Here is a 13,811-nt window from a genome sequence, read left to right as displayed (position 1 = left end):
ACATGTGAAATAAAGAGGGGTTGTAATCTTGTGTCAAAAGTGTCTAGTTCAAGGATTTATAAATAACAGCGGCTGTTGTAGATTCTGAAGGGGCTTGAGACTCCTTGGTCTGCAACTGCATGTAAATACTTTTGCTGTAGTAGCTGGATAGCAGATACTTGTTAGACACTACAGTGGTATCATGGATACAGGATTCTTGATGCTGGGGCTTCTTTGATGTTGGGATGTGCAAAGGGTTTTGATTCTGTGGCCACGCACATTCCCTTCCACAGCCCCTTTTCCTGCTGTTTGTTTCCGATTTAGCACAATGTGCGCTTTCCTGTGTCCCCTGGAGCAGCTTTGTGGGAAAGGTATGCTGTAATTGGTTTATAACCATTCATAATGACCTGGCAACTCTGAATAGCAACGGGGAGCAACTTAACTTGTGATTTATTTAAGTAACCTACATGGATTAAAGGCACTCCCAAGTGTACAAGTTGAGCTAGTTGCTTAACTGGACGTAAATTTTCACATATAGCTTGGAAAGAGAGGGGTTTGTTGTGAAAGACTGAATTTGGATATATGTGCAAGCTCCTGGACTGCTAAACCAATTTGTGAGCAAAGTTTAATATTGTCTTTTTTTGGGATGTCTCAGTTTTTTAATTTAGTAAGTGCTAGTATACCCTTCCTCTTGTAACTCTAATGGAACATTAACTTGAGATTTTCATTTGTGGTTGGAATATCTAACCTTGCTTTTGGTGCAGTAAAACCCGCTCTGCTTTTGTAAGGCAGGATCGGTACTGCTGCTTTGGTGTTAGTCTTTTACCAGCTCATTGTCATTGCATTGCTGCTTGTTTTGTCGAGGCTCCCATTTTTTTTTTGTTTTTTTCTCAAGGGATTTTCTCACACAACACCCATGATACGAGCAACCCACCAGCTGCAGGGCATGATGATCCGGCAGGCGGTGCGGCAGCCCTGGTAGTTGTAAGGCCACGGCTGGTAGCCCATGAGGGGCTCGCAAATCCGCTGGCACTGGGTGTAACTTCGCCGGCACTCGATGCAGCACACGCCCAGGTGATCCAGCATGGGGTCAAAAGCCATCCCTTCACCTTCCAGCTGCTGGAACGTAAAATATTAAATGTCATCCTGGTGCTCTTATTCTCTCGGAATAACAGAATACATCCATGCTCCTGTTAACGCCACAAAGGGTAAAACTTGTAGTCTTGGGCCTGCGGAAGTTGACAAAACTCCCACTAAGTGACCCGTGCATCTCGCTTTATTATTTTTTTTCTTTTGTCTTTCTCTCTTTGGCAGAAATGTGGAATTGGTGCAATCACCCTTGTAAAATGGAAAGAAAAACAGGCAGCTCTAACTTCATTGTTTTTATTCTACAGTCCTTGCAACAGCTTCAGCAACAGTAAGCTCCTCCCAAGCTTTAAATATTAGTGATAGAAAAGATTATCTGAGTCTTTCATGTAGGTGACAATGGTGTGGTTTTTATGGTTAGTTTTAGGTTTTGTATTTTAATGCTTTTAAAGCATTTTTAGGAAACTATTCCCCTGGTCCCCTGCAGTTTTCTGAGGATTTTGCTCTTGTCTCTCAGTCTGGTTCCTTCCCTCCCAACCTGCCACACTCAGGTGCATTGTGGACAATAAGAATTCTGCCTGTTCTGCAGCTGACTGGAAGGAGCTAAATGGAGCAAAGTACGCATAAAATACCTAGAACCCTTTACCCTCCAAAATTCCTTTCCTCCTTTCTGGGGGGAAAAAAGGTAACCTGGATATTCTGCTTTTGGAAACTTGGTTGTTCTTTGCACATTGGTGTTATTTCAAGAAAAGCAGCAGTAATGTGCAAGTGCTGAAGTACCAGTCAGCTCTTCAGCTGAGCATTTTTCATTCAGAAAAGTAGCAGCACAACAAAAAAAGTGATGCAGAAAGGTGCCATCTCTTGTCTGGGCTTGTATGGGACACTATCGACAGCTGGGTGTTGTTAGGGTCCCCAGCAACTCCTTCCCAGTCCTGAGAGCAGGGAAGAGATGTTTTCTTGGTCAGGATTCATCATCCTTGAATTCACATACCTGCTCCATGAACGTCACCTGAGCTCGTCATCCAGGCTCCACTTAGAGTGAGTAAAGAGAAACAGCTCTAGGGGGGATTCATTTCATCCTTCAGGAGAGACCTCCAGCATAATTAATGGTCCTTCTCAGTCCAGTGACTCGGTCTCTAGGAAAGCCTGGGACAGGCATCGGGGCAGTAGCTGTTGGTGAAGGCGCATCCTGCCCTGCGGGCTGAGGGAAGTCTGATGGCTGCATCTGTCTGGCTGCTCTCCATTTGGCCCGGCTGCCCTCTGGCTGGAAGGGCGGACCTGTGGCCATTGTTCTGCCACTGCCCTCCAGAGGCAGGGCAGCTCAGACCTCATGGACACGGTCATGTTAGTGGCTGTGAGGAGAAGCTACATTCCAGTGCCACTGCTGTTTTACTGACCTCGTGAGAGAGTCGATTTAGATCCACTTTATTTGGAGTGATTAATTTAAGTTTAATTAAGGGATGTCAACTCGGCAGAATGCTGTCACAGTATAATGATCTCCTGCTGTTGCATAAATGTCAAGTCAAAGCTGGGACTTACTTCCAAAGCAGGAGGCATTTATCTTGTGACAGTGTTGTATTAAAATGACTTACTCCTGCTGCACCAAATGGTGGGTGTAAATTGTCTGGCGCTGGTGCAGCAGACTGGAAGGTGCCTTCTGCACAGCCAGCTTTCCTGCAGCGTGGCAGAGGTGTTGGGACACAGCAGGGTGGCTCCTCTGCTCTTTCTGGGGGCTGCTGCTTCTTGAAGGGTGAGAACAAGTTTTACGACAGGCATCCTCCACCCACTGCTGCTGTCTCAAAACAGATTCTTCCCTGTCAGTTGTTTGCTACTCTAGGTTTGCTTACCCTCGTAAAGAAGAGGCTGAGAAAGAAATTTATTTGGCTGGACCTTAATCTCTTTGCACCCAGACACTTCTGCTGTGTTCGCCTGTAGCAGTCACATCTGGTACTAATTTCTGTTTGAGAGCAAAGCATGTTTCTAGCTACTGGACTCTCTTCACATGGTAAATGATGGGGCTCAGCTGTCTGAGCAAGACCAGCTTTGGTTTGTTTTTAGAAGGTGCTACCCTTGTCAGATCTCCAGTGCTGTTTCCATATGGACCTAGAAACCTCAAAAAGCAACTTGGCATCAACTTGTGTTAACCTTGTGACCTCAAGCACTTGTGCTTGTTTCAGACTGAAATCTAATGAAAACTGGGAGGACAGGGGGAAGACGTTTTTGAGCTTCTTAGGTGTTTTACCAGTCTGTTATTTCCTAGAAAAGCTGAACAAGCAAAGATTGTGCAGATTTAAAAAAAACAAGAAAAGATGCAATGCACCCCACATTACCAGCGTTACCTGTCCAACACAGTCCCGGGCTCTGAAAGATTACAGTGCAAATACTTACATTGTATGGGTTGTCTGGATTAAGTGTTTGATCGGTCTCTTGTCCCATTGGCCTGGTTTCATTAGACTGGTGACCAAGCTCTTGAGTCAGCTGCACAGTGTGTGACCTGGGGTTTACTTCAGAAGCAGCTTCCAAGTCTTCCTCATCAAAGTTTGATTCTGATTGGCGCTTGTTTCTCTTAATTTCTCTCCTCTGGTTACCTGAAGAAATAATCACCAGAGGACAAACCTACCTTGAGTGTGTCCTTGTAGTTCCCTAATATTTCAGTGATTTCTTTAAATATTAAAAAAAGGAGAGGGTGGAGGGCAGAGAGAAAGCTGAAATTGTGCCTTGGCAAACTTGATGAGCATCCCCATTGGAGCTGCTTGCCTTCCTATGTTGTGTCTGCAGCCAATACCAGTCCAAAGCAATGTGATTCGCCTTTCCCTCCCTCCTTCCTCTCCTTGAGGCAAAATGTGTGTGAGGAGATTTGGGGGGTTTTTGACCCAGCCTGTAGTCACTGATACTAACTCAGCAGCAGTTGCCAGCACTAGCAAGACCAGCTGTGCACATCTCACTTTCTTAAAATTATTTTATGGCAGGATGGTACCCTCCTCTCAAGGACATCTGGTTCTGGACAGCTTTGATACTGCTCTTTTGTTGCCCAGTGGGATATGTAAGATCATGAGGAAAGTAGAAAATACTGGTAGCTTGAATCCACAGGTGCTCTAAAATGTGGTAAATTTTTTTTCACATGTGTTGTCCCACCCAAGTGTTCTGCTATTAACTGGACCAAAGAGGAATAAATATCTTCTGAGCCTTCTCCTAGGCCTGGAAGACACCTGGAAGAGTTGCCATCTCCCTGGTGACTCCTGAACACCTTTGCTAAGCTTGCCCATGGGCCCCAACTTCAGAGCTGGGATTGCCCCCAGGATCTCATAAACCATCCACTAGCTGCCTGGCTTAAAGTATCTTCCTTCCACTTCACTGAATTCCTCTGGGGAAGCAGGGTAGAAAACAGGACAGGCTATGGTCCCCAGTTCCTGGCCAGTGTTCCTGCGACCTGGTGTCAGCTGCCTACACATTTGGGGGCAAGTTTAAGCTGTTGTCCTTCTGTAGAAGGAGGCCGACCTCTCTGGAAATGTTTCATCTCCTAGCAAGTCACACACTTGGGCTACACAAATTGTCTGAGTAAATACAGGTATGGAAAATGTCATGGGGATAAACTCTAAACCCACAATCCTGGCAGAAGCCCAGGAAGCGATGGGCAAGGGAGGAAAGGAGTCTGGTTTCCCAGATGTGCTAGTTTTGATAGCAAACCTGATGTAGGGGAAGGCATTTCGATGAAGGGAAGTATAACATACTTTTCAAATAAAAGAAATGTTACCTTTGGGATATGTTGGTCTCAGCCAGAAGATTGGAAGATCCCTGCAAAGCTCTAAAATTTTGGGGCTTAGGAAGCTGTTATGCTTGATAGGTTCATCTGCAGCCACCCAGATAAGGGAGTTTTTGTCAAATCTCACAGGCATGATTTCATCTTCCTGCAAATAGAAGAGCATAAATCCTTTGCTGCTCAGTGAGCAGTCATGTGCCTGCTCGCTGCTAATTCTTGAGCACCAAACTGTAATTATCTGCTGCAACTAATACCGAGCATCCTTCTATGTCATGAATATGAACAGATTGTGCTGAGCCAAAGCCTGGGGAAAGGCTGTCATCACTGAAACAAAGGGCAAAGCCACTGTCAGCTTTGCTGGGGCTATGATTTCACCCATCTCACCCTGGAAGGCTTCTGCGCCATGCAAGAGGGCTGGGTGTCAAAGATCTTTCAGCCCAAAGCATCAGAATTTCAGGTGGTAGAAACCGAAGATCTACCACCTTCAGCAAAGCAGCAATGAAATACCAGCAAAACTCAAGCCCCTCATCTTTCCTTACGCCCTGTTCTCATTTGATGTACTCCCACTATCTAACTGTATTTACAATGTGTGTAAGGGGGGTGAGGGGTGGAATCTTGTTCAAAAGTTTTAGAGAGGATTATAGCTTGAGAACTGCTCCAGCTCCCAGTTCTAAGTCAATGTGATCGGCCTGATTAAAGGTCTTGTTTGGTAAAAGCAATTCAATTGACCAAAAGCTTGAAGTGGAAGTTAAAGGAGCCTGCCTTTTTGAAGTGTACCCTGCAGGTTTTTGGTTCATATCTTCAAAGTAATGTAGGAAAATGCCAGTGATTGATTCTTTAAAGTTGTTAGTTCAAAGTATTATTTTACATAAAATGTGTAAGTATTTTATAGCAACGGTGAAATATTAAAAGAAAACTAACTTTTGAATCATGAAAACAAGCATGATTTCAAAGTTAAAATTATAAATTGCTTTCATAAAAGTCATCAAAACTTGTTATATAACTGACTAGATCAATTTATTCCCTTGAGTTGTTGTTTCTTTAGTGTGTTTATTGATTTCTTTTGTAGGTCTCAAGTCATTTAAGTTTGCTATCCAATCTGTCTACTGCTCTTTATTTATATTCTCCCACTTAAGCTTTTATCAACATCAGAAATATCTGAATCTAATCTTCAGAAATAAAAATATCCTTTGTTTCTGTTTGAAATGATCCTGACTTGTGAGCAACCAGAACCTGGGTATCTATAAAAGCTCATTTTACTCAACAATTTTTGTAGGTAGTGTTGTTATGATGCCCATTGTAGGAAAACAGCATATGCATACTTTCCCTTAAATACTTCCATATCAGAGAGAGGACTTGGCCTAGAAAACTAAATACCACTTTGCCATTCCTGTAGTACATCTGGCCTGGAAAGTTGAGTGACAGGAAAAAGTTAATGTCTCAGTGGTAGCATGAAGTCGGCTGCTTTGCACATGCAATTCATTGCATCAGTCACGTAGGTGATTAATCTTCGGAGAAGATGCACAAAAAACAGGACAAGGAAATAGTTTTACTTTCACCAGGTAGAAGATTAGAAATAACTTTTTGATTACTTTAGTGATGCCATGATCATTTTTTGCCTTTTCTTTTATACTCCTTTTATACCTTTTTATAGCTTTTGCATTCTTAGTGGTTTTTTGCCTACATTCTTGGACTTGTTTGTCAAGCTAGGAGACTAAACATTTTAGAAGCTTCATAGGTAGGGATCAGAAGGCCCCAGACCCCAAGGTTTTTAATTTACATTCTGTAAATTAAGATAGAACCATCCAGGGGAGGGTTCCTTGGGGAGGGGGGCTCACTCAAGCCTCTCATTGGGGAATCTTTGATAGATATGCTAATTAGTAAGACCTATAATGTTATACCTGATCTTTTGAGGGTGTGCATTTCGGCACATTCCACCTGGATGTGGTGCACCTAAGGATCCTTAAAATAAATATAGAGGTAAAATCCCTTTTTCCCTTCTAACCCTGTTTGATTCTTGATTTGAAGACCAGGAAAAGGCTATCATTAGGAAAATGTCCTCAGGTCTGTGACTTTGTTCTTAAAAAACATGAAAAATTTGAACTTCAAGCAATAGTGCTCATGAGGTCAAGGCCAGCTGCCTTTAAAATAAGGCAAGGCAGGAAAGATGGAGCTCTCTCTCTGGAATTCGTGCAAGTTCTCTTTCCCATCATGGGGGAAATCCTGCCATCTTCAGGAGGCTTTGTAACATTTGTCAGCCTTTCTGACTCTATTTGGAGAGACCTTTTCCCCCTTCATTTTAAAGCAGATGTTCAGCAGTCACAACACCACTGCAGGGAGGTCCAACCTTAACAGCGCCTCTCTCCCAGCTAATTGTATCTGGCTTTTATTCTCCCAGGAGTGGAGCAAACCCAAGGAAAGGGGCTGTGGATCTCCTGTGCTCTCCTGCCAGTGGCTGAGCCCCCAGCAGTGTCCAGGCTCAGCAGGACTCAAGTCACTGGAGCCACTCCTGTGTGAGCAATGGATTTGGGAGTCTGAGCTCTGGGAAACTCAGCCTTTGAGTACATAAAGTAATCGGATTTTTGTGCAAATGTGAGGAGGGTTGGCGGTATCTGGGTGAGAACTGCAGCTTCTGTGCTGGTTGTGATGCAAATTTTATGAAATTTAGTTAACATGTTGTAAAATTAAGTTTTATGCTAAGAAGGCAAAGTCATATTTTTTTTTAAAAGTTATTATTTCTTCTGAGTTATCTGAATTTTTGCCATGTTTTCCACAATTCCCTTTTACTGACTAGAGTGATGGAGTCCATGCTTCTGCTCAAGAGAATTGATAGAAATCTCCTGGGATCTACCACGGTGCTTCTTTGCATTGACTAAAGCAGCTGCTTCTTCCACGCTTTCCCTTCCAGCCTTGTGCACAGCCTGGTCTCAGGCAGGTGCTCTTGTCACAGAGGTCTCCTGTGGATCTGGTAGAAATTGGTCTGTGGCTTCCCCACTCACTAATCTGCTGCCTGTCATGATGTCCCTGGACACAGTGACATGTCTGACACCAACCTTGCTTTGCTTATCTTTCAGGGACTCCTTGCACCCAGTCAATGAATGCTCAGCTATCCTACCCTACCTTCAAACAACCCTACCATGAGCCAGAGTGTCTTTCAAATGCCCTTTTTATTTGTACTTAAATACCTCTTTAAGGCTCTCTCTATACAAAGATTAGTTAAAAAAAAATAAACTCCCCCTTACCAGCTCAGATGAGAGGCTCGCTTTAGCCATAGCATCAACTTCAGGGATGTGAGCTTTTGGCTGAGCTTTGATGTAACACTTTTCTCCTTCAGCAAAACGGATCCCAGTTATGCCCTGCAAAAGCAGAAGGCAGGGGGTTGTGCACAGCCCTCCAGCTCCTCACCACCCCCTAGAAAGTGCCTCAGCTCTGCTAAAATTGCCACTGAATTTTCAGTCTGAAGGTTAATCTTATTTAAAACCAGAAGCAATAAAATGCTCTTCCCTCATCATTTTAGCTTCACAATTTTGGTCAAATGGGTCTAGAAGTTTTTGCTTGATTTCTTAAAGTGGGGGGGTGTTTTATGTAAGTGCTTCCATGCAGGCTGTAGGCTACTTGGAGTAGCTCTGTTAAGGAATTAGTTGACATGATTTGAACTGTAACTTAGCACCTAACGTAGGCAGTCCTGAGATTGTGTTAGCTGGTGGCACGGCACCCTTGTGACACAGTTTTACAAAAATGCGGGGGCAGCTTCGTTCAGTTTGTGCAAAGAGTGACTGTGACAGCAATGGGAAGTTTGTGATGGGCAATTTGGTGCAGAAATCTGTGTGTGGGACTTTGTCTGGCCTACCAGGGTGAAAAGCAATTGCATAAACCATGGATGCTTAGTTTTAATCAAGAGAAGGAGCATGTCTCCTGCAAGTCCTGGGATGCCCCTTCCAGCGCTGTGCCAGAACCTCGGGCATCCACATTTTGCCACAGGAACCTTGTCTGTAGTTCCTATGTTTCTACTGTAGGTTTTTGGGTACCCATAAAAGAGCTCTCTTCTACATTATAAATTTAGATACCTCATTGTAAATGGCAAAACTTCTGTGTTTTTCATGTGGTTGCACAAGCTCCAGTGAACCACCTAAATGCAATTACCTAGGGCCCTTTGAGGTGTGCTGGTTTTCTGCCTGGCCTCTAGCTGCCAGGAGAAGGCACACACGACCCCTCTTATCTGCCCTGAAGGGGCATCATGGATGCCTTCATGTGCAGTTTTGAGTGCCACAATGTAAGAAAGACATTAACTGTTAGAGAGTGTCCTGAGGAGGGCAACAAGGACGGTGAAGAGTCTGGAGGGGAAGCTGTATGAGGAGCAGCTGAGGTCACTGGGTCTGATCAGCCTGGAGGAGATTGAGGGGAGACCTCATTGCAGTTACAACTTCCTCGTGATGGGAAGAGGAGGGGCAGTCACTGATCTCCTCTCTGTGGTACCCAGTGACAGGACCCGAGGAAATGGCCTGAAGCTGTGTCAGGGGAGGTTTAGGTTGGATATCAGGAAAAGCTTCTTCATCCAGAGGGTGGCTGGGCACTGGAACAGGCTCTCCAGGGAAGTGGTCACAGCACCAGCCTGACAGAGACCAAGAGGCATTTCCACAATGGCTCTCAGGCACCTCTTGGGGATGGTGTTGTGCAGGGCCAGGAGTTGGACTCGATACTTGTGGGTCTCTTTGAAATCGCACCACTGAGATGGATGGTACTGGGGCACTTGAGCCATGTCCTGTGTGTCTGCAGGTCCTGTGTAGCCAGACACACCCCCATCAAAGCAAAATGACTACCTGTAAAGCAGTGAGAGAGGGGATGGCTATGCAAGGATGGGTGCACTAGGACATAAGGCTTTGTGGTGTGCCAAGTGTGCTAGGAATACCCTTATATTGCCAAATCCAAGCCTTCTCTGACCATGCAGTCATTCCAGCAGTGCCAGTCAATCCAAAACTACTAATGTAAATACCAGTCTGTTGGAAGCACATCTGTTCAATTGCTTTCTCCTTTGTGTGCATTCTTGGCTGAAAACCCAAGTGGCCTTATCCCTTTGCTCTCACTGGGCTTGTCCCTGGCCCTCTGTAATTTCAAGCAGGCACCGTCCCTGGGAGGTCCCTTTAGCTGGTTGGTGTTAGGAGCTGATTTCTGACCTGGTTGTGACAGGCAGTAGCTCACCAGCAACACATGTGGAGGCAAAATGAGTTCAGCACCTCTCTGGTGGACTGGTGCTTTTGTGCAAATGTGAAATGGCAAAGGCAAATGAGAAGAGCTCGCTGTAGATGGTCTTACTCAGCTGCTAATAATGTTGCTATGGTGATGCTAATGAGCGTTTCATAAAGGCAGAACCACAGCTGTTGGGAAAGTTGGGGTCCAGAGTCTCCTGGCATGGATTTATTTGTTCTTGCTGAGAAGCCAAGGAGCTGAATTTCCTTGCCTTTCTAGATCCAGCAAGGGGAAGGTGGCTGCTCCAGAAGCAGAGATGCTTCCTAGCAGCAGCATCTTTATTTTAGGTGCTGCTTTGACTTACAGAGGGCTTAACTCTGAAGTCGAATGTTTTGCACCTGAGAACATTTAACTGCAGGGTCTGGGCCCTGTAAATGGGTTTCTGCAACATCACATAGACGTGCCTTTAGTAGCACAGGGGTGGTACAGCTCAGAGAACCACTCTATCTGAGCTGCTGAGCTCTGCTGAGGGTTGGCAGCTGTAAGTCCAGGCTCCGTGCCGAGCAGCCACGAGTTGCTGGGGTGCCCAAGTGTGTTTGCTGTCAGCCCAAGTGGCCCAGCACCTTGTGTTTGGTGCACGGATGCATAAACTGTGCTAAATGCCTCCATCCTCTGCCATGCGGATGAACCCAGGCCAAGCCATGGAGAGCAGCTCCCATCCTTGACCTCAGGGCACAGGAAGCTCCCCAGGTCAAGCACTGTATGGGGATCTCTCCTTGGTGTCTCCCTGGCTTATTGTGTTGACCCTATGCTCCTCAAACAGGGATGTTCAGAGGAGGTGTTTTTTCCAGTTCAAACCACATGAAATCATGTGAGGGTTTTGTTGCAGCCTGACAGAATGTTTTTCTAGTAAGACCCCAAGGTCACATGTCATAGTTCTGCTCAGTGGTTTGAAAATGCAAAGTGCTTACATGGAGCTAAAACCGATGCAGCCTAATCCACACCACTTCCCAGAGTGGTACCTGCCATGATCTCTCTCCTAAAAGCACTTAGATTTTTGTTTTGGAGGAAACTGCCTGTCTCCCTGTGAAAGCAAGCCAGGAGAACAAAAATGTTTGAGTGGATGGTTGGAGGCTGGAACCTGAGACTGACTGGAACAGAGTAGTCAAGGCAGAGCAAAGTGTCCTTAAGAGTCCAGCGCTGGAGCGTGTTACATGAAGGACAAGGGTGGCACTACTTACGATCTGAAAATCATGGACTTCAACAACCTCTTCACTCCCACTTCCTGTTTTGAATGTCTCTAAGTTGTTTCCAGCATCTATTTCCATTGATCCATCTTGTACTTTTCCATTAATGCTCATAGTATAGTGAATGTTGTACACCTGGAATCAATAAAAGAGTGGTAGCACATGCCAGTAATTACTTACTGCCTTCCTCCTACATCAGGCAATGGGTCAATCTGACTCTCATATCCCTATTTAGCTCCTGAATCTTGCTTCTGCAGGTGTCTGATAACCCTCCAACAACCAACACTGCACTACTTCACTGTTGGGGCAGGCTGGCCACGGGGCAGCCAGCCCTGAGAGGTTGTTCAGTCTCCATCCTTGGAAGTTTTCAAGGCCTCACTAGATAAAGCCCTGAGCAACCATCTCTGACCTCGCAGCTGTCCCTGCTCTGAGCATCAGGTAGGACTAGAGACCTCCTGAGGACCCCCTTCCAGGGAGTGCTTATAGTTTTACTTCATAAACAGTGTGGGGTGAGTCCACACCCATGTTCACTCTGACCTAAAAAACGTCTTCTAGGACATTTTAGGAATTGCTTGTTATGCTGGGATGATTCCCAAAGGACAGCAGGCATGAATGTCCTACTCTGAAGAAGGCCAACCCCTATTTATCTCTTGGGATGTTCTGCTGATGCACAGGAAAACAGGTTCCTCTTGAATACGAACATACTTCCCAGCTTGTAATGGATGTGAACTTTGTTTAAATTGGATGTGAAGTTGTATACTCTCGTATTTTCCTTGTCAGCATATTTGCCCTTATCCTATTTTCAATGAGGAAAGCTACAGCGTGGTTTGTATTTGCTGGAGGACCACAATCTGTGGAGGGGTTTTGTGATTCTCTTGTGCAGCTCTGCTAAAAGTGCTGTGCAAGCAGTTTATTTTAGGTCTTAAAAAAGCCTTTACAGCATTTTAATAAAAAATTTACACTGACAGCTAGAGACAAATTTCTTCTTCTCTCACCTTCGCTCAGGAAAGTCTAAGGTGCTGAAGATTTATGGTTACTCAGCTAAACAGAGCCACTCCCGTATTCTCTGCTTTCGAGGACTCCTGTTGAACATGGTCCAACATGGTCCATAAAACCAGACCAGTGTATGTGGTCTCCCCTGGTAGGGGCTGAGCTAGAGCTGAGACTTGGATACCCTTGTCAGTTAGGGAAGAATTTAAAGCTATAAAATAAAACCAAGAATTTAAAAATCGCCTTAGTTTTTAAATGAATGACTCTGAATATAATTTTTGCAGCTGCTTTCTAGGCATTTGCAAGTCAAGTGCAGCTTTCTGAGTTTGAAGGCAGCTTAGAAAAACAACGCTCAGCTTTCCCAGTGTCTTCACCTAGCGATCAACTTTGAAGCTTAATGAAAACTGTGAATGTGACATATCTTGTATGGCTAAATTTAGATGATAGGAGCATTAAAAAAGGGAAACATTGTCCTGTACTCCACAAATGCACCTACCTGCTCAGAGCTGAAAGCACTGTCCCCTGCCTATGGCACCATTTGCATTCCTCTCCCTTTTCAAAAGCCTAGAGAAGCACATGGTTCTTGCAGCACGTCTTGGAGGTCAGCAATGTGTCCTCTCTTTTTGCTGTAAAACCTTGTACTTTTCTTTCTGATTATCTGAATTATCCCTACATATAAGCTGAGATACATGAAGTCACATGGGTGTATCTTACAGGGGCACCTTTGCTCTGGCTGCTGGAATTCACACAAGGCTCTCCTTGATGAAGGCTGGCATGTGGCTGGAGGCAGTACAGAACTTCTTCCAAAGTAAATTCAAGGGTACTAATTTAATTTATGGAGAAAGTTACATTCATGTGTGTACCATCATGTTTCAAAGATGTTTTAAACACAAATTCTATATAAACAGAAAGAAAAGTTAATCTGTAAACATGTTCTAATGCTCTGAAGTTTGGTTCTTTAACTGCTCACCAACTTCTCAGTTTCATTCTTTGCATAAAGTGTTTTTCACATACCCCAGAAACTATAAATAATAAAACTTAACTTTTAAAATTGATCCACAGCTGCAAACCTAAGTGTATGCACAGTCATACAAAGCACCAGCGTGAACTAAAGGTGTCTGTTTATGGGTTAATTATAGCATTTTACATACTTGAGGGTCCAGGTAGAATCTGGACCAAGAATGCAGATACTGTGAAAAAAGAATTTGCACATTTCAATGCTTTTTTTGTCCTGAGAGCTGGAGTTTGCCCAGGATGTGAATCCCTGGGGACTTGTTGGGGTTTGAGTTCACTGAGGATTTGTGCGCAGAAATCGATGTAGAGTCTGTGCTCTCAAAGATGTGTTTCGTGTTCGCTAATAAATGTGCTTCCAGGAAGCTCCATCCACACAGCCACCAAAGACAGTGATTGTAGGTTTGGGTTTTTAGGTGCTTGGGATTTTTGAAAGCATGGAGAAAACCCTACAGGTCTGCTTAAAGACCACTTCATAGGCGTCGCAAGAAGTGCTTCCAGCCCGTGCCTCTCCATACGTGCGAGAGCTCCCCGCCCGCGCGGCCCCGGGT

General features: G+C 44.7%; 1 protein-coding gene across 1 annotated transcript; it reads right to left on the bottom strand.

Annotated features, from left to right (window-relative positions):
• Positions 1 to 642: 642 nt before the first annotated feature.
• On the bottom strand, positions 643 to 11,429 carry LECT1 (leukocyte cell derived chemotaxin 1). Its single transcript, XM_017733561.1, has 5 exons — positions 11,254 to 11,429; positions 8,068 to 8,181; positions 4,820 to 4,973; positions 3,454 to 3,653; positions 643 to 1,098 (listed from the first exon to the last, which is right to left on the bottom strand). The coding sequence occupies exons 1-5, from the start codon at positions 11,371 to 11,373 to the stop codon at positions 883 to 885; spliced, it is 804 nt and encodes a 267-aa protein (XP_017589050.1). The 5' UTR covers positions 11,374 to 11,429; the 3' UTR covers positions 643 to 882.
• Positions 11,430 to 13,811: the final 2,382 nt, after the last annotated feature.

This window comes from Corvus brachyrhynchos, unplaced genomic scaffold (genome assembly GCF_000691975.1).
Source record: "Corvus brachyrhynchos isolate BGI_N302 unplaced genomic scaffold, ASM69197v1 scaffold202, whole genome shotgun sequence".
In the NCBI taxonomy this organism is placed as follows: domain Eukaryota; kingdom Metazoa; phylum Chordata; class Aves; order Passeriformes; family Corvidae; genus Corvus; species Corvus brachyrhynchos.
This window is presented reverse-complemented; position numbering and strand designations above follow the sequence as displayed.